Raw genomic sequence first — 21,361 nt, forward strand, 5'->3', positions numbered from 1 at the left:
TATGTCCAGTTTTATATGCAGTTGGGAGGTGTGTTGAAGGGGGAAAATCCTATTATCATTTGTTATATTATGTGTTATATTATGACTCAGTAGAGAGAGTTATTAGTTCATTGTCTAAAGCCCCAAACTAGTACATGTGTTTAGATTATGGTGTCATAAGTCTAACAGTGCAATCCTAAAAAGAGTTTCTCCAGTCTAAGCCCATCAATTTCAATAGGCTTAGACTGGAGTAACTCATTTTAGGATTGCACTTTAAATGTTGTAAGGAGAGAAGCAGGTATTCCACAATGGAAGATCTTAAGATTCCTCTGGAATTGTGAATACTGCTTAGTTGGTAACAGGACACTGAAAAAGCAAATACGCTTGACTGAGGGTAGTTAACATACTGAGGGTTTAACACTTCACACTGAGGAATAGAGAGAGAAGATAGTTTGTTCTGTGATTAAACATACTTCAGTAAAACTATTTTCTTTTGGGAAACTTCATTATATACAGCTTCGATAATAAAATATATATGAATAATGAGAGATATCTGTTTAAAATAATTTGTCAGTTCATATTCATCAAATGTACTTGAAGGGCTTGATTGTCAAATGCAAGTCCCCAAGAGTCTTTACAGTATTATAGCTTCAGAACAATATACACACCCTGTAATCTTGGAGGGTTCTAGAGAAATATGGAAAAGAAAGGAAATAGTCATGGACAAGGTTCATGTAAGACAGGATCATAAACAAGGAAGCTATTTCAGTTATGGTAGTCATCACCAGGGAAAACCACAATCGGAGAATTTAAGGTCACAGTTCTGTGATCCATCCCCTGAAATTGAGGAAGGAGGAGACAGATTGGAGCGAGGAGGGAAATTGCAAAGCATAAGAGAGTACAACAGTTGCAGATTGACTGCTCAGGTGAAGATCAGAGTCACATATGGATGCTTTATTACCAAAGGGACCACCAGTTTGGGAAGGGAAGATATCTAGTGGAGCCAGCAGGGGACATTTATAAGAGAGAACAAAAACCTTCACCAGTTGGCCTTGGTGACATGGATGCTACTGAGAAGTTGTATATTAGAGGTGAGCACGAACCGAAATATGAACCGAACTTCATCATGAACCAGGCCAGTTCGTGGTTTGTGAACTGGTGATTAATGGGAGCTCGTTTCTTATGAACTGTGATGAATTTTAGCCTGGTTCATTTGGTTCATATTTCAGTTCGTCACTGCAGTCAGCCTGGCGCAGATCAGTCAGTTTCCTAGACAATGGGGGAGATAGGTTCTCTGCAGACCTTCTGCTAACCTGAAAGTGACATTTTCACTAACCAAACAAGCCGGTTTGCAAACCAGGGCAAGTTCATGAACGTTTCTGGTTTGTGAAACGTGACAAACCACGAACTGCACGGTTCAGAATTTTCCCAGTTCGCGCCCATCTCTATTGTATATCCATTCCAAGCTGTAGCTGTTAACATGCTAATTAAAAGATCAATCAATGTGCTAAATAAGTTTCCTTTGTTTACCTAGCAAATAGGTCATACAATTGAGCTGCTGTAGCATAGTGGTTAAGTGGCTGGGCTCTGAGCCAGTACTCTGCTGGTTTGACTCCCACTCTTCTCAGCCCAGCTCCCCAGCTGTATTGTGGGGATAATGATAATACTGACTTTGTTCATCACTCTAAGGGAGACACTAATCTGTCCAGAAGGACACCATATAAACACATCATCATCATCATTATTATTATTATTATTATAGAATTGTGTGGGCTGAAAATATTCATAGAATGATAAAAAGTGTTTCACAGATAAAACAGTGATAGGAAATCTGTATCTGAAATAAAATACAGAACTCACTTTGTGCATTTTTACTCGAGTCATGCTGACCAAAACTCACTAGGATTGTAACTTTGAGTTAATTTACACTTGGGAAGAAAAAGGTTTGGCCTTTGAATGTAGAATAAGCCGTTTTTTCTGACAGCAAATTTACCTCACGAGATTTCCTACTGTGGTGCACAGATGGCCGAGAAATTGTTACTGCTCATCGGAACACACGATGGTCTAGTGGTATCTAAAATGGGGTGAGAAGAGTTTTTGACAACTTAAAGCAAATAGATGGACTTACAAATATACTTCGGCAACCCTTTGTAGCCTTCCAGGAAATCTGGCTTTTGCAGCTATAAAGCTGCAGAGCCACCCGTTTAGCTATAGTAATTTACATTACGAAAGAGCACAATTTATAAATTGGTGCTGCCAGGATTCAAGCAATCTTCACATACCTTCCCCCTCCCCTGTCTCAGTCTCCTTGTTTAGCACTAAAATATCTTTTCTTCTATCAAAGATAGGTGCAAATTCTGACTTTTTGTAATAGGGGTTAAATCAAAAAGAGTCCAGTAGCACCTTTAAGACTAACCAATTTTATTATAGCATAAGCTTTCGAGAATCAAGAACTTGATTCTCGAAAGCTTATGCTATAATAAAATTGGTTAGTCTTAAAGGTGCTACTGGACTCTTTTTGATTTTGCTACTACAGACTAACACGGCTAACTCCTCTGTAATAGGGGTTGGGTGCAGAGGTTGGATGTAGTAGCAGAAGCCACATAATGCCTTTCTGGCCTCGAGGTATGGTCATGGCTTACAGGTTAAGATCAGCTTGGCTTGTTGAAGGTCCCAGACTCAGTCCCTGGCATCTCCAGTTTTTTTTTTAAAAAAAGCTCAATAAGAGGTGGGTGCCAGTCTGAGATGGATCAATGGTCTCATTCAGTCTGAGGCACCTTGATGTGTTTAAGTTTGAATTAGGATTTTAAATTTTATTTATTTAGTCTTGTCTTTCTTGCTGAGTGAGATTCAAGGCAGATCACAAAATTTAGCAATGTAATACAGACATATAAGACATAATAAAAACTGGATTACAAGTTAGAAAACAGAAATGCAGTAGAGTTGGTTTCAGGTGGATCGCTGTGTTGATCCGCTGTCGAAGAGAAAGATTTGAGTTCAGTCGCACCTTAAAAGACCAACCAGATTTCCAGGGTATAAGCTCTCAAGTGTCAAGTTCTCTTTGTCAGATACGTCTAGAGCTATCGTACAAAGAGAGCTTGACTGTTAAAAGCTTATACCCTGGAAATATTGTTGGTCTTTAAGGTGTGACTGGAACAGGCATGACATAAGAGAGGCAAAGACTTGATTACTGAAATTAGAAAACATTGCAGTAAAATCAAGAAATGTGTACAATAAACAGTGCCATAAACTACAGCCCTGTAATTTTTGATATAGCCCTGTTCTCTTTATAAGAATGCCTTCTGGAACAATTCAGTTTTACATGCTCTGTGGAACAATAGAAGTGTTGAAGCCTTTGGGATGTTCTCAAGCAGGTCCTTCCCCGAAGTGGGATCCACAATAGAGAGCAGAGTGACCTGGCACACCCTTAGCTCCTAGGTTCCAAGTGCATTTTATAAATAATGTAACAGGATTAAATAACTCTTCAGAAACAAAACTGGGAGGATCAAACTATTTACATCTATTTGTTCACTTTTAGACTTCTTTAGGTCCAGTGCTGTATTAGGAAGTGCAGTTTTCCCTAATTGCAAAAAATTGAGTTTGGTTTAGTGTAGTGAAAGAATACCAGAAATACTGGTGCCATTTTGGATAGTCAGGTAACCATAATTCTATGTTTATTCTATAATACTTTTTTTTGTTTGCATATATTACGTGGCAGAGGGGAAAAAAACCCTCAGTGACTTGTTGGCCTTAGCTGTACTGAAAATATTATGGTTTCAAATGATGCTCAAGCAATTATTAGTGTGACAAGAATTTGCTTAGACATGAAGATGTTCTGCTGATTAAACAGCAAGACAGCACACTGCCCTTTTTACAAATATATTTAGACCTCAGTAATACAATCTGTTTACTGATGTGAAGGAACACATTTCATCAATACATATAGTGTACTTTGAGATGAAGTAGAAGCAACTAATATTACTTGCTTTTGTGCTCCAAAAGCATAGTACTGGTATAATTGCTTACAGGAATTGGAAACTAATCCAGGGAAATAAGTGGACTCAAATGTGGTCTATATATGCAATACAGTTAGAATGAGGTGCTGAGGAAGTAACAGAATAGACTACACCACTTGAGGGGTTGAATTTTTCCAGTGTAGTCTCATATGAATAATGTTGGCAGACTGCCTTTGTAGCAGCCAGAACACTGAGCTGATTAAGAGTTTTAAAAAGCTTTATTAATAGAACTAACAAACTGAATTGGAAAGAGGAGGAAATAAACTAGCTATCTTGCTAGTTGAGAAAGTTGGTGGACAGTTTTAGAAGAAAAGCCTAAGAATAGCATTCCACAGACAGACAATAAACCCATTTTAAAAGAAGGTACTCTCCCTGCAGTTCTGTCTAGCTAGAATTTGCTGCCCCCTGCAGGATCTCTTTCTCTTCTTTGCACACAAGACATTGCTTACTCCAACAAATTTCCTCTTAGTGGAAAATTCTCACAGCATGCTAAGGATGAGGCTAGAACCCTTTCCAACTGATGTGTTGACACTATTTGTGTGACAGTTTTATATGGAGAGCATTTAAAATGTGGCTTTTTTCACCTGCCGTTTGAAAAGTTACTTCAGAATTCTTACTCTGTTGCAGATGTTTAGGGGCCAAATTCTAAAGTGTAAGATGAGAGTAAAAGGTGCCCCTTTGTATGCATAAACCAACATTCTTTTGTTCCTTTATATTTACAAATGAAGTATCTAACTCAAAGCTAAAAACATGCTAAACAAACCAAAAGTTTATGTAAAGAGATTGATGTGGTTGCATATTAATTTAGATGAAGTTTATCTGTAACATATAGGCATGTTAACATTTGCGAAGTACTCAGATTGCTTTACATACACTATTTAAATATAAGTCTTACAGTAATCCTGTAAGTTAGCCCACTTACCTGAAGACACCATGGCTAAACTGACATTTGAACTTGGGAACTCCAGAACTTATTCTCACTGCATGAGCTCTGATTACATATAAGTAGCAATGGATGAATCAATTCACTATTAAATTTGTGAATGTCTTAAACTTGCGTTTCAATGAGGAGGATTTGCCCCTATCCTAACCACTCCACTGAGGAAAGTTGGAAGCCTTCCTACACCTTAAGTGGCTCTTCCATTGGAGGAGGGCTTGTTTCTTGGAGAATTAGATTTAAATGCTCCCGAAATATAATGGGTTTATACGTAAGTTGGGTACGCTCAGCTGTGTTCTGCAGTAGGATTTGCACTTCAATGCTGTCTCATCCCATTCAGTTATAGTTAATCATGTTTTTCTGCAATGGCACAAGTGTTGATGTTAAGCTTTAGCTTTCTCTAATGGGCAGCTTAACCAGAGATACCAGCTCCTCCTATGTGACACAGACATGCCTTACAATGAAGAAACATGGCACACATGGGATTGGTTCATACATAATGTTCCCTATGTTACGCAGCATGGAGGATCAGGAATGTGTTCTCTGTTCATAGGCACATGCCCCCCTCCCTGCAGTTTTAGTTTCTAGGCTAACTGTAGCTTGTACAACTACTTTTTGTACTTTACGCATAACTGTGGTTTACCAACAAACATGAAGTTTATGAAGGTAACCTAGAATGTGTGGTGAGAGGGAAGCAGTATATGATCTTAAGGCTTGAATACAAATAGGCAAACCATGTCTTATACTCCACGTGCTGGTGAAATCTTCAGGAAACAACCAGGGGATGTCTGGTCTGGCATGGGCTTACAATGGTCATTTGTTTGCTTTTTTAAGAGGCTGTGTTCAGGTTTGATTTTATGTAGAGTGTTTTGTCTGCTTCTGCATGAAAATGATTTTGCATAGAACTCAGTTATGAGAGTCTTTTTTGCTCAGCTCCTCAGTGGTTAAATTTCTCTTACAAGGTTCCAGCAAATTTCAGATCAAAAGCTGAAATGGCACTTGTATTTCAATGACTTTCTGTCACATTGTGGTAGATCAGTAAAAAGTCAGTTGCAACAAACACATTAAATACTCTTTTCCTTTGCAGGAAACGACCGTGACAAAGTTAGTATCAATGGCTCTTGAGTGGAATTAAGCTTCTGTGCTTTTGAATAATTGCATGTATAAGTGTTTGCAAAATTTTAATTTTGCAAAGCAGCTCTGGCTTTTAAAAAGCATAATCTGAAGTGTTTTGCGGTTTCATTGGATAGGGCGTGTGTTGTATTACATTAAATATTGTAATACCACTGTTATTTCATATCTGTCTAGCTTTCATGAGTAGCAAATGGAAAAGGTAACAGCAGCAATACTCAGTGCTATTGTGTTAACATCTAATAAGTACAATTTAGACTTTTAAAATCATCTAATGGTTACAGTTATGGAAATGATTTTAATTGGGACATGTGTTTATGTGACATCTAGTCATTCTGACTAATGGCGACCCTATGAATTAACTAAATAAGCCACAATTGTAAACAGGTTTCTATTTAGTAAGATAACTTCCTGCATGGGAACACCCTTTCCCTTTCTTCCTGCTACCCCTTGTTCATGTAGCTTGCTGGAGTGACTTAAATGCAGTGGTAAATAAATCTTAGTGCCTTAACTTTATCTTTGCCTGTGGCACCATCTTGCTGCCAGACTTGGTAATTGCTGGAAGGATTCTTCAAGAAGAAATTAATGCTGTACTTGCAAACCCAAAGTCTGTTCACTCTTATTGAAGTGGGAATCAGGTCGTAAACTGGACAGACTGTGCCTCTTCAGGTTGTACAAGGAGGGTCATGGAAACCTCCCTAGGTAAAAAGGCACAGTAAATAGAAAACCAGCATAGCAAGAAGATGGTAGAGGGTTTCTTCCTGCTTTTCTGGTTGCATTATTGATTCGGGAACATTCAGAGATGGAATTCATTTCCTGTAAGTCCAAGTGATGCATTCCATTCTATTACTTTAGCATTATACCACCTCATTTTTTGGCATGTGTAAACTATCCTGACTATGTTGGCATTCACAGTTTAATAGACCTGCTATTAAAAACGTTTGTGTTTTAAATTTGCATCTTTCTATACAGCTTTAACTTCCCCAATTAATTTTCTATTAACTTTCTCTTGTTGCTTCACTTCCTGTTTGTACTTCACACCGGGATCTCCCTCCGTTGTCTGTATTTTTGTTATCCTTCCACTTTAAGTAACCCTGATGAAGCGTAAGTACTTCACTAATATAGTTTGCCTTTTAATATTTAAGTAACGACTGCCTCGCAAAAATTAATACCATTTCCTCCATAATAACAACATAATATGCAACAAAACTAATTATGTAGCTATTGTTTTGCAAGTAACCCCACCTCATCTTACCAGCCCTGTCTTCTCAGTCATAGGTTCCTTTTTATTGGTATGGGCCAACATAATTGTGTAAGAAGAAAGGGCCCAAAAGTTATACCAGAGGCGATTCATATTGACAATATAAGCCCATTTATTCAGAAGATGATTCCCTTGTCTTCTTCTGTAGTTTTCTTTGAAAATTGCATTGCGCATTAAATACATGCTGAGTTGGGTACTCCTGGAAGACTGTTATATCTTGTACCCAAGAATTATGAATTTGGAGTTGATATCTTACATTGGATGTGTCTTATTGAATCCAATTGGCAAACATATTTAATAAAATGTTCTGAGCTACAAAAGTTAAAAATATTTTAAATGTCATTAAACCTGAGGCTGCATGGGTATTCAAGGGCCTAAGTTTGAGTTTGTAAGACAAGAGGCAGTGGATTCTTTATTTCAGAAGAGAAGCCATCAACACATAAGAAAGTAAGGAGTGGTCCATCTAATCCAGCATCCTTCACACAGTGGCCCACCTGTTGCCCTGAAGGGCCTTCAAACAGGGCATAGAGGCCAATGATGTTGCTTCCTAGCACTGGCATTTAGGGGTAAGCTGCCTATAAATAGCGTAGTTCCCTTTACTCATGGCTAGTAATCACAGATGCACCTATCGTCTATTAACCATCTATTCATATGCATAACCTTGCAATGCCATGAGAGAGGAGGAGACAGGTGGCATATAGGGTCGCTTCTCAGAAAAAGAAACAAAGTTATGCTGCACGATGTGCATCTTTCCTTGAATTTATCTGGATTGTGGTCAAGGTGGGCAGTATTTGATGAACATGGTACTAATCGTTTTCTTGCTAAAATATTTCCATGTTCGTTAAAAAGGTGAACTTGCTCATGTTGGCCCTTAAAACCCTTGGAATAGAAAGGCAGAGTAATCGTAGAAACATTTAAACCAGTGATACTCATTCAGTGGCTCAGGGGCCACATGTGGTTCTTTGACATGGCCCCTGTGGCTATTGGGAGCATCATTCACCAATGTGGCACCCGCTCCTTGTTCCAAGGAAGTGGTAAGGCCACTGTTTGGTAAGGCTTATTGCTGAGACAAGTGGTTCTTACCTTGAAATATCCACCACCAGAGGTACTAGACAATAGATATGCTGCAGACCCCATAGTAGGGTTAGAAATAAAGGGCCTGGAAAACTATAAAGATGCAATCATGATTAGTTACATATTTTATAGTTTTATTGTGTGTGTGTGTGTGTGTGTGTGTGTGTGTGTGTGTGTGTGTGTGTTTTCAAAAGAATGGTGCACAGGGCATACAGGAGTCATGACTTTTTGTTTCTGATAGTTGTGTGAATGATGCTCTCCATAAGCCATGGACTGAGTACCACTGATTTAAACAAGTATCAGATGTGTAGTACTTAATATACATTTGTTAAAGTAGAAGTGTTTTCAGTTTTCTCTGCTTCTCACCCTGAATTCTTTTCTCTTTCTTTCCTTCCGCTTATGCTGGACTCTGCTTCCTTACTCTTTCAAATACATAAAAGGAAAAACCCTCCTAAGCGGTAATGGTTAAAAACATGTTTTTCTGTGTTTATACAGTTCTATAATGTGTGTGGCTCTGAAATAGGGGCTTCATACCATGTGTTAACTCTTAATGCGTAAAGAACCATCATCTGCCTGTAAAGATGAGAAAGCAGTCCCTCCTCCCTCCATCCCATCATGATTAAAACATTAAGTATAAAGGAGCTATATACAAAATATTAATTACTCTAGAAAACTCCAAACTCCCATCCTGTGCTAAGACATGGAAAGTAAATTGCAATAGCACCGTCACTGAAGAGCAATGGCTACAGATTTAGAAATCCCATATATTCACTACCAGCTCCCTAATTATAAGAACTCAATCTTTAAAATTACTCACTAGATGGTATCTTTCTCCTCAGAAACTTCATCACATAAACTCTACAATCTGTTCCTATTATTGGAAGTCATGGGGAGAAATTGGTACCTATTTACACTCTTGGTGGTCTTGCACTTACATTTCTAAGTTTTGGAGTGATATTTTGTCTCATATAAAATAAATCACAATCTATTCTCTCCCTCTATTCTCTCCCTCTACTTAACTTACGGGCGGATCTTGAAATACCAAAAAGTTCCAAAAAGTTAATAGCCATACTACTGGCCACTATAGCAATAGTATGGAAGGACTCTCAAATACCTTCTATTTCTTTATGGCACAGTAAACTTCGGGACCACTACTATATGGAAAAAATTACCGACCAAATTGCTCAACTAAGTAGAGAACATGGTTTCTAGTATTGAATTATATGGCTGATTTGAATATATATCCAGGCAAAGCTTATCCGATTGACCTCTTTATTCTGTAAAACTATAATATTTGTTATACTGTCAAAGGCTTTCATGGCTGGAACCATCTATACAACCATCTATAATATTTGTATTGAAAGAAAGGGTTACGCTAGGGCAGTTGCTATTCCATAGATGGTATAATTGCTATTGCTATATAGTTAATTGTATTTAGTTTCCATCAGTTTAAATCCACCCCAGTTCAAGTTACTGTCTATCATTATAGTTTTGTTGGTTGTTTAAGCTGTTATGTTTTTTATTGTTGGAAAAAATAATGTTTAAAAAATGGTTGAAACAGATAACTATTCCACCTGTTTCTTCATGTGTTTGCAGAATTAGTAAGTTATTGGCAGGGGGAAATGATGAAGGAAATCTAAGAGGTTATGCAAAGCTAGTGGAAGTCAGGAGTGTATAAGGTGGAATCTTTAGAATTCCTAAATGCACGAGGTCAGCAAGCACTAACATTGCTAGTACTACTACTCAAGGCCAGTACCTGCAGAGTAGGGTTCTCTTTACATGTGTCACCTCGATTGAGAGGATAAAGGGTGAATCAAAACATCTGGGGTTTCATTGTTCAAAGTTCCCAGTGATTTTTAAACAGTTCTCTGCTGTGTAGGGGCCTAATTCAGATTAGGACTGCAGTGCAGAAAAAGAGCAACTCCTTCCCACTCCATTGTCCAACCCGAAATGGCCCTGGGGAGCCACTTTTTGCTTCTCTAATTGAGGTGTATGCTTGTTATTGTTCTCTGGTAGCTTGCATGTGTGTCCTGAGGTAAGAAATGTTTGTAAATTATGTACAATCAGTGTGATAAATGCTTGGCCTATAAATATATTAAATAACCTGTTGTGCTTTGTACCTTTAATTCTAAATTATTTGTAATACAGTTTTTTTTAACCTAAGCTTTAATTCAATGTAATAAAATTAATACTGCTTTTGGTTTTATATCACTTCCTTTTGACTAGTCCACCACGAAAGCATGTTGTCTATACAAATACGGAATTTTACCATCCACCAACTCACAGCAACCACAGCAAGAAACGGTTGATTGAGGATACTGAGGACTGGCGCCCAAGAACAGGAACAACCCAGTCACGTTCTTTCCGAATCCTTGCACAGGTCACTGGCACCGAATACAGTGAGTCACTGTTTGGACCTTTAACAAGTGATCATGATGGTACAACTGATGTATTTATGCATTTTTTTCATACTTCGGTTAAACATTTTGGACTGCACATTAGGGACGTGGCTAGAGAATTGGACTAGGATTTGAATACCTGAATTCCAGTCCTGTTCGGGCATGGTGCTCACAGTGAGACCAGTAACTTTGTCTTGGGTTGCTTTTGAGAGTTAACTGAGGGAGGGAAGTACCATGTAGCCTCTCTTCCAGTCTGGAAGAAGAATGGAATGAAATGCATTAGATTTCATCTTTTTGGCTTGAATTTGTTTTTGAAGTTAGAGGTTTTTAATGCAGATTTTAATAGGTGATTCAAACCTGGACTGACTTTATTCTTAACAGAAAAAGACAACTGGATATTGAAACACTTAAACATGCATGGGTTTTTTCCTTACTTCGTTCACATTGGAAGTGCATATTCCAATGTTTGTGAAAGTAGCCCACCTGTATTTGTTAATCAAATCATGGTTTAAGACATTGCTCCACCTTTGAAAGCCCAATAAAAGAGAAGGAGAATCTGGAGGGAAGCAGGAAAATGAAATCTCTTGAGTAGCTTTCACTGGCAACTTCCCAAAGCACTGCCTCTGCCTACCTTCAGCCCATCCAAAGTATTGTTTCTGCCCCTAAAGTTTTTATTATGGCATGTGCCTGTGTGAAAGGACATTACTAATGTGGTTAGACCAGTTTGAGTATCAACCAAGGATTCTGTTAGGAGTCACATTAAGGTCATAAAGCACGGCTTGTTGTATATATGTCTGGGATGCAAACCATAGTTTAGAACAGAAACTACAAACCATAGTTTTAATTACTTGGAAACCATATTTATGTATCTGTTCACTTTCAAAATCTAAATGTTTTAGAAATATTCAGCATTTTCATATATTTTTGTATGTTTTGCAAGCTATCTCACATTACTGGCAAGAGCCAAAGACCTGTTAAACAAGTTCCATGAGTTGAAGAGGGCTTTATGTTTATTTGGGTCCAACAGAAGTCCCTGATATGTGCCATCTGTGGCAACTCTGGTTTCAAAAGAAATTTTTAATATGGCATAGAGACCAGCTTGTTCAAAGAATAAAAAGTCAGATGTTCTATATATGCCCCTAGTTAAAGACAAAGCAGCTCTCTGAATATGTTAGCAAGATAATTATTCTCCAGGTAGCATACTTGTGCCATAGTAATTTAGCTAAACTCCTTGACATTTGGTTAAATCATAAAACAAAGTTCTCTGCATCTGATGATTATAACTCTTGATAAGTGTTGGATGTGATGGTATGCCTGTGAGTTCAGTCCTCAAATGAGGGTGATGCAAGTGTCCAGTCTTATTTTACAGATTATTATTTTGTTAAGTGGAACAGGAAAATGTTAATAGCTCCTTCTTAAAAGCTAAAAATGTGGTTAGAAAAGTAGCAGAACAGTTTACCACCGTTTAGTAAATGGTTATACAAATAGCTTTAATTAATGAGTTCTCTAATAAACTATGGGGGAAATTTTGAGAGCAGTTCAGGGATGAAATCAACAGCCCATAAAGCAAAAAGGTTGATTGTGCACCTGGTAGGACTGTTGAAAAACAGGATACTGTAGGAGATTTTATTAGGTACTAGATATCCATCCTATTAATAAAACTGGGAACGTTTCTTTAAATCATGAAGAAATGATGTTTTAATGAAGTTAGTTAATATACCTTATTTCTTTTCAGTGAAAGAACCTGAACCTGATAACACGAAAAAGACAAAGTAAGTTAAAGATATGAAATTTTAAAAAATTTGTTTTGACATTTTGCATGTTTCTGTTTTCCACTAATGATGTGAAAATAACAGTATATGTGTGACAAATACTTGATGTGTTAAAGTTCTTGGTTGCTTTTTTGCATTATAGAATTCTCCTTTTGGCAAAGCTATAGTTCTGTAGTGGCCAGTTTTTGGTATGTAGTAGTGGAGGCTTATTTATTTAGAAAATATCTTTGTCACTTCTTCAGAGAACCTACTTGAGATGGCTTGCAAAATAAAATGTAATAAAAACATAACATGTCTTAAAAGTTAACAAGTAAAAATCCAGCCAGAGCATAAAAACATCATAAATCGTTTAGCAGTTCAAAAGCGAGTCTTGTAAAACAGTTTTCAGGCTAGAAGCTGACTGCAAAACAATTTTAAAAGATTAATTAAAATCCTAGGCAAAGAGAAATGCCTCGGCTTGTTGCCTTAAAAAGAGTCATGTAGGCAAGAAATGAGCATCAAGGGGAAGGGGCATTCCACATGATTGAAAAAGACTTCTCTGATTGCCAGTGGCCTCACTTGTGAAGGCAGGGGCACACAACATAGTGCTTGGAAGGAAGATTTTTAGCTGGTGGTCTGGACAGTATGGGAGGAAGGCAGTTCTTCAAGTCCCCTGACCTCAAGCCATTTAAGGCATTTAAAGTAAGAACTAGCTAACACTTTGAGTTGTGCCCAGAAACTGGACAGCTAGTGTATAACTTTCAGCACCAAGGCAATATGATCCCTGTATCACACCCCTGACAGTAGACTGGTGTTTGGACCAGCTGAAGTTTCTGGACAGATTCCAAATGCAGCTCACATACAGTAATTGAACCGGGTTATATAATCAGAGCGTGGATTACTGTGGCCAGGTCACCCCTTTTGAGGATGACCATAGCTAGCATATCAGCCAAAGATGATTGAAGGCACCGTGTGCTATGGAGAAGACCTGAGTTGTCAGCTGTAGGCCAGGATCCAGCAGCAGCTCCCAAGCTATGAACCTGCTCCAGAGAGAGTGCAAATGTGAGGAGGATGCAAATGGAAAAAAAATAGATCTCAGTTGTGGAGAGAATTATTTCACCATTTGCTGGTTAAACCCCTAGCCAGACATCCATGTAGAACTTCCCATTCATCTTCATGTTCTCTCCACAAACTGTGTGTGAGACAGTATAAACGAAGGCTTGAATGCTTCAGCTTCCATAGCAGCAATTTGGCCACATTCCCAAGAAGTGATGCAAGTATATCAGTCAGAACCACCATGCAGAAGTTTCTTTTTGGAAAATGACTTGAATTGCTGAGGAGTCAGACTTCCATGAACATTTTGGATTACATCCCATTTAAATGCTGTGCTCCAGTATAGAATTATGTCTTCCAAGCAGCACAAAATGCCCCCTAAAATGCTGCAGTTGGGGAAAGGGTACTTCCATGAGCAACTCAGGGAGGGGGACTTTCTCTTGTGTGTATGATTTTTTTTACAGAATACAACCCATCATACATGCACAAGAGTCTCCAAAGCTCTTCTACAGCCAACTTCCAGGATCAAACATGAAGTGATGGTAGTGAGAGGATAGTTGCAGCACAGGCTGCATGGAGGTCTCTGGGCCTTGTTGCTCTGATTAATGTCACTGGAAGAGAGTTTGGGCCTGAACATCTTACTAATTTGGAATTAGTGCTGTTTAGGATCAGTGTTCCAACAGCCAAGCATGTTTAATGGATCAATTTTGAATTGGATTTCATAGGTCAGTTCATCTCTAGTTTTTATACTAGCAAGTTTTCTACAGCCTAGGTTTTCTTGGTGCTAAAAAAGAATGAAATTCCACCTAGAAAAGTTAAATATTGTCATAAGCATATATTATGCAACCTGAGTAGACTTTCGTCATTTTTTAAAATTTTGCTGAACACAGTAATGGCCAGGACATAGATGCCTGACCTGAAAAATCCTTTCAACCGATTATCTGGCTTCTAGGATTTTGGCAACATTGCCCATGCCCTTTCAAATAGATCTTCACAGCCATAAAGGCTAGAAGCATTAGCCATTTTTTCTGTGCTCCCATGGCATTTCAGCATACTTAAACTTATGGCTGTCAAACTATTTATAGAAAACTTAGAGGCTCTTTGGCAATATTGGTGGGGGGAGCAAAAGCAAAGAAAGTAAATAATGAAGCATCTCTAGGGAAAGAGAAGTGGTAACCATAGAACTTTTATATGATACAGGTTTGTTCCTAATTTTCTATTTGCACTGCATTGTTAACGTATTGCCAATTGTGACATTCAAGTTGTGATGGAGTGCCAATACCATTTAATATTAGTTGCTTATAATTTTCATATTTTCTTTCCTTTAGAATTAGAACGTTAGAATTGCACGTTAGCATTAGAGATAGGCACAAACCGAAATACGAACCAAAATTAAGCACAAACCAGGCCAGTTCGTGGTTCGTGAACTGCAGTTCGTCAGATCCCATTTCTGACAAACTGTCACAAACTTTAGGCTGTTTCGTTTGGTTTGTTTTTTGGTTTGTGACTGCAGACAGCCTGGTGCCAATTAATCAGTTTCCTAGGCAACAGGGGATGGACTTCCTGCAGACCTTCTGCTGGCCCAGAAGTGACCTTCTGCTGGCCCGGAAGTGATGGTTTTCTGACCCAGATGTGACATTTTTACAAACCAAACGAACCGGTTCGCGAACCAGGGGCAGGTTTGTGAAACTTCGTGGTTCATGAAATTTTACGATCCATGAACCACATGGTTCAGTTTTTTCCCGGTTCATGCCCGTCTCTAGTTAGTATTACTTTGTCCATTTTCCCCTATTTCTTCTGTCAGCGGTGTCTGTCTTTCCAATTTTCCCCATTTCTTCTGTCATAGTAGTGTTTGCACATGTTTTAAAAAGGATTGGTATGTTTCATGATTTCATTCAACCCAGCTAGGTATTTGCTTGTTAAAAAGAAAAGCTTGAGGTTTGCTTTAGAGTGCAAAGATTGGTAGGTTATAAACAAGGGCTGTAGAGTGCATGGCTTCTACGTGTTGGGGTTCTTGCATGAAGGGGATTGTGGAACTATGAACCTCTTTCCTTTCTTATCTGTCTTCTGTCACTTCTTTCCACAGGGAAAAGATCCCCCTCCACGTCATAGGCCCCAGATACACAAAATTACGTGACTGGCACCATGGAGTCTCAGCACGTGTCCTTAATGTCCAGTGACTTGCCAAGTTCCAAAATAAAGCGTGTGCCCCTTTCTTTTTCCTTTTTCTCTCTTCCAAAAGCTTTGCAAGGAAATGAAAAATGCTAGCTTTAACTAAGAGAAACACACTAGTATTTTCTGTACTCTTTTTTTCTAAAAAAATTCCTACTGATATGTAAAGAATGAGATGAACATGTGGTACCTAAAGTCAACAACTCACACAAAAGCAGCTTAGAATATTCATAAGTAGCTTGGAGAACAGTTAGAGCGCATTTCTGGCAATAAGAGTGGTTCATAGCAGAACTTGAGGCTATTGGTAGAATACGGAAAATCAGGCTACAAAAATGTTTCACTTGAGAGAGGGAAAGAGAGATCGTAAACCCTCATGGGAAAAAATGTGCTTTCGTACGCAGAGATATATTTGAAATCAATATAGTTTTGCCAGATGTATTCTGGAGTGGGATGTAAATGTTTTAAAAGGAAGAGGGAGCTTTCTTTTGGTTCGAGATAAGGGATTTTAGCGATGTAAGCATCATACAGTTCTTTTTCATTTGAGAATATATGTGAGAGGTTGTTTTCAATCCCAGGCACAAACATCTAAACAGGGCCATGTAAAACAACAAACGTATGTGGTTTTATCACTGGGTAGATGCTTTTTTGACTTAATTAGTTGTTTCAATAATGCACATTACTCTGTAATATAATGTATTATAGCAACGCATTAACTTATGCTTTGTGAGGCTTGAAGAATATTTAATAAATGTTGTCTTTAAGTTAGCATTTTTGAATGCCTCTTTCTTTGAAGCTTCTTTTAATAAACTCTATATAGGTTTCCTGTATATGTGCTGTTGATAAGAGTGCAGTCTTATTAAAGAACGAACAGTTTTGCAGTTCTTTTTCAAAACACCCTGCTTTGGCCAGCTTCATTTTGAAATGTCTGCAGTCACACACAATTTTTCTGAATTTTTAAACTGAGCTTCAGCTTCTCATATTTCAGGAAAAAGATTTTATATCTGTACATATAAGAAGAATTTACTTGAACCCTAGTTTTACTTTATGGAAATACAACTCTTTAACAATATTTGTAGCTTACTGTTTGTTGACCTATCTCTAGGGAAAGTCAAACAGAAAATGGAGACCTGAGGTAACTGTTCCCCTTTGTGACACTAACAACCACATGCGTAGAAAAGTAGAGCCAAGTAGTAAAACAACTAAGGTGTGGTTAGAGCTTTCTTATCACACAGTAGATATTTTTAGAAACCCACAAGTTGAGTTCTTTTTTAACACATCTATGTTTTGGTTGTGATAAAACAAAATTTCAGCTTTTCACAGTCCACAAGCTTTTGCATTTGAAATCCATCTTATTGGCCTTATTTATGAATAATTTCTTGTTGCATTGTTTAAACAACATAAATTGTCGTCTTGTAATAAAATCTCATATCTCTTAATGCATGTGCACTCTGCCACAGACACTAGTCTGCAATGAGTACATAACACTGAGTTGTTAGTTTGCTTTTTTTAATCATTGAAGTTTTTTAATAAACAATCTTAATTTCATTGTATGACAATATTATGGCTCTTTACAAAAATATATACTGTAGAACATTATATCCTTTTTTGTGTTTTTGTTTTGCGTAAATATGGGGATCCACCCAGCTTCTCCACTGATGGAAAGGGGAGGAGAGTAGTCCACTTTTACCACCCAAAGGCTGTGTTTGGGATCACGTGACCTGCATGGATAAAACTCGTGTGGGACAGGGGATAGAATAAGGAAGGGAGCTGGCCAAGTTTGAGTGGAAAAGCTGGTTGGATCTAATTCACTGTAAAGTATGTTATGATTGATTTAGGTTTTTGCTGTACATTTAATAGGAAGGTTTTATTTGTGGCAGTTTTTTCATAGTATTAACATTAATGAAAGCTTAACCAAAACTAGGTAGGTTAAAACAAAGGAATGTCCTATGTGAAAAGATTTTCCGTAAGGTCTGAAATGGATCCTTTCACATCCGCCCCCAAATACGGATACTCAGTTTCAGAAACTATGGAGAAATGCCGAGGATGTTCCCACTCCTCAAAATATCCCAAACTGCTGTGAGATCTTAACATACAAAATCTCTGGTCACTTGGCAAAAAGCCTCCATCCACCAATGAAAAATACGGCTTCTGTCAAAAGCCTGTAAAAAGGAATGCAAGCTTCACAACACCAATGTGATTCTGCTGCAGAGTTCAGAGCTAATTTTTCTTCAGATTGTCGTATTCCTACTATAAAGTATTTAGAACAAAATTTATTAAGATAACTTCTTCATCCCCAATAGTTGTGAACAAAATCTTAACATAGAAAAGGGGTGGGGGAGAAATATCAGTGAGACTGTTTTGGAATCTTCTGGTGAACGTGATTGTTCTTACAGAATTTTACAAGAAGGACATATTGCATTGTTAATTTTTTGGGCGGGGGGGGGGAATGAGAGAGTGAGAGAGAGTGTTAAAATTTTCTCTAAACCCCTTAATATTTTTCTTATCTGAGTCTCATAGTGACGCTCTTCTTCTGCTGCCCTGCGTATGTGCCTAAACTCTTGTTAATTTTCCTTCTTTTCCCCTCGACTCTCCATTTCATACCACACCTTCTTCCCTGGAACCCATAGCACTAGTTCTGAGCTTTCCCCCTTCTTCTCTCTGCACCCCATCTCCTCCTCCCATATACTAATGTAAATTGCTGTTGATTCTCATTTTGCTTGCATCTGTAGTATTGAACAACGTCATGCATTCTTGCCCCCACAAAGTTCTATTCTTGCAGCTATTCTGGTTGCTTTGAAGGAATGGAAACTACTCAATTGCTTCCAGGCCTATAACTTTTGTGTTGTCCAAGGAAAAAGAGAGAGATTTTTCTGGCACCACTAGCATTCAGCTCACCTGGATATGTGCGTCCCTTCTGCTTAGAAGGGTTGGACATTTTTAATAGCAACCAGACTTTCAGCCTCATCTGTTATCCATTAGATATTATGCTAGTTTTGAACTAGAAATATTGCTCTGATGCAGATTTTATTTTTGTGCAGAGGATGCACAATTTAATTTTACTACGTACATTGTATTCACCATCAGGAAAATATTTCCCTCCTTCTAACATAGACAAGTTTCCCATCAGTCAGCTGTTACCTCCTTTCCCCATCCCACTGATCTTTCCACACCTCCGTCTTTCAGTATCTCCCTTTTGTTTTCAGTTTCTCTTGTTTCATATACATGCATTATCTCTATATTTTGCTAAGTTCAACAGCCGTAGTACTCAAGGCTTTAACTCTCCCAGAAATTCATACCAATGAAAGGCCTGAAATGCCTGGCTCCAACTTCACTGTGCACTTCTGCTGTAAGAAGAACTTTGTTGGATCAGATCAGTGGGTTCTTCTAGTCCAGCTTCCTTTCTCATGTAGCAGTCAGCCAATTACTCTGGTGGGGCAGCAGCATATCATAGAGGCTTACTGTTGCTTACTGGCTCTGGTATTCAGAGGTTTACTACCTCCGAATGTGGAAGTTGCCAATTGGTAACGTGCAAGTGCAGCCGTTATCCTTTCCTCAGGATCATTTATGATGAATTTGGAAGGAGGGGGGAGTCTTCTCCCACAAAAAGCTTGAGAAGGATTGCAAGCAGTTAGACATGTTGAGATGTCTTTACAGGATTGCATATAGTCAGGAAGAGGCATTAGCCTCTCGGCCTCATGTTATGCAGGCCTCATACAGTGTTGATTTGAAAAAGCAGAAAATATTTTATTTTGAAGGATAAAAGCTCTGCTGGCACACATTATACATAGGATATGCAAAATTCTTCATCAGACTTGAAAGGAAACTAGGTTTTGGCAGCATTTAAAGGAAAAATATTAATGGATCCATTTAAGCTGCTCTAATCAGCTGCATTGTACCTTTACATCCCGAGGCCCCCCCTTGTAACACCCACCCCCTTTTGGCTGGGATATAAAGGCTCAAGGATCTCCATTCCTTCTTGTGTCTGACTCTGACTCTTGAAAGCTTACACTCTGAAAATCTTGTTGGTGTCTAAGGTGCCACTGGATGAAAATCCTGCAGTCATATGAAAGTTAAGCATGCCTAATTCTGCATAGGATTGGGAGGAAGACATAATGTAACACAGCTATCAGTGACATGGATTTTTTTTGTAGAAATAAATGTGACTAGGATACTATTGGTGTACTGAAAGTAGAAATCCAGACAGATAATCTTGAGCCAGGTGTTATAGCTTTATAAATATTTAGAGAGTAACAAGGAACTACAATATTTAGCAAAGCAAAGTCTTAACTAGCTTGCATGCATAAAATGCAGAAAAATTAATTCATCCAGCCATGAATATTTAATCCTTTTGTAGTGGCAAATTTGCCATCATCCCTGATGCTTTCTGAGCTGTTAGTTATCAAAATATGCTAATATAAAATAATAATAATCTCTATCTTTGTGGATGGTATATAAAAATATCTTTTTGCCTACTCAAAATTCATCTTTCTGACCTATAGCTCATCTTTCATATTATTCAAATAGCTGTACTTTGTTAATGCAATTTTGAGCATATTTGTATAGTTTTATTTAATGCCTTCAAGCTATCCACTTCCATATCCCATGAAAATTTAATTCTAAATATTATCCAGCCTTAGAACGTGTGTCTGGCAGCATAAATTGTATGTGTATTGTACTGTCTTTATGTCCAAAGCACATTTACAGATCTAGCGAATGGACTGGAGTCTCTGCGTTCCCATTCAGTAGCTACCCAGACCAGCGAGATCTCTGCAGTGTCGGAACAGCCAACTCTAGATTTACCAGCTGATAGGTCTGAGTCCTTCTTCTTGTTCACAGAGCACTGGCATGATGAAAGCTTTATTTTGATCACTCATTTGTGGCATTATTTCATCCTGCATGTTGTTTGTGACATTTTAGAACAATAAAAGCAAGTAGTTAATGGTAATCACTTCACATTTGAAAAATAAGTATTTCCTTCGTGATATCTAATGCCAGCTAATCACACTGCTTATTGTTAAACCATGGATGTAATTAAAACTTCACTGTTGTTTTTCTTCCAAATAGACAAATGCTAAAGGTGCATCATAGTCACTCTTCAACATATGATTTTGTGTTCTTTCAGCATTCCTGTGAATGCTGCTACACACACACACGAGTTGTGGGGGTAGAAGCTTGGGGCTGGCAGAGTAGGGATAGTAGCAGAAGATACTGTGTGTGGTTAGCACACACAAAAATAGGGGCAGGTGGGTACATATGAATTTGAATTCAACTTACTTTGACTGAAAACTTCTGCGCTGTTTTTCCTTAAACTCTTCTAATTTGTCAAAGGTACTTTCAGCCATTTAAATCTAGAAACTAGCAGCTCTCTTAAATCAAAAGATTTAGACTGTTCATGAATTGTTGCCATTGTTTTTCATCTACTTAGTTTTTGAACAGTCAATGATTGCTAGAAAAGCAACAAAAGACTAGACTAGACTGAACTAGAATCGGATAGGATAGGATAGAATTTATATTACTACAATATTTCACCATGATTCCCCGTTTTGTGCACCATTATAACATACATAAATTGCACTTTTTGTGGGTCT

The 21,361-nt window shown here is 38.0% G+C and overlaps 1 protein-coding gene across 7 annotated transcripts in view; it reads left to right on the forward strand.

The window, feature by feature from the left end:
- Positions 1 to 21,361, forward strand: part of PDLIM5 (PDZ and LIM domain 5) — a 177,020-nt gene that overhangs the window by 82,317 nt on the left and 73,342 nt on the right. For 3 of the 7 annotated variants that reach the window (XM_054990104.1, XM_054990103.1, XM_054990102.1), the window contains 2 exons: positions 10,625 to 10,797; positions 12,533 to 12,569. In XM_054990104.1, coding sequence (XP_054846079.1) covers positions 10,625 to 10,797; positions 12,533 to 12,569 — 210 coding nt within the window. Of the gene's footprint in view, positions 1 to 6,019; positions 6,037 to 7,152; positions 7,168 to 8,838; positions 8,857 to 10,624; positions 10,798 to 12,532; positions 12,570 to 15,687; positions 16,539 to 21,361 lie in introns of those variants that run through there. The other 4 variants (XM_054990105.1, XM_054990109.1, XM_054990106.1 and 1 more) reach the window with 4 other exon arrangements.

This window comes from Eublepharis macularius, chromosome 10 (genome assembly GCF_028583425.1).
Source record: "Eublepharis macularius isolate TG4126 chromosome 10, MPM_Emac_v1.0, whole genome shotgun sequence".
NCBI lineage: Eukaryota > Metazoa > Chordata > Lepidosauria > Squamata > Eublepharidae > Eublepharis > Eublepharis macularius.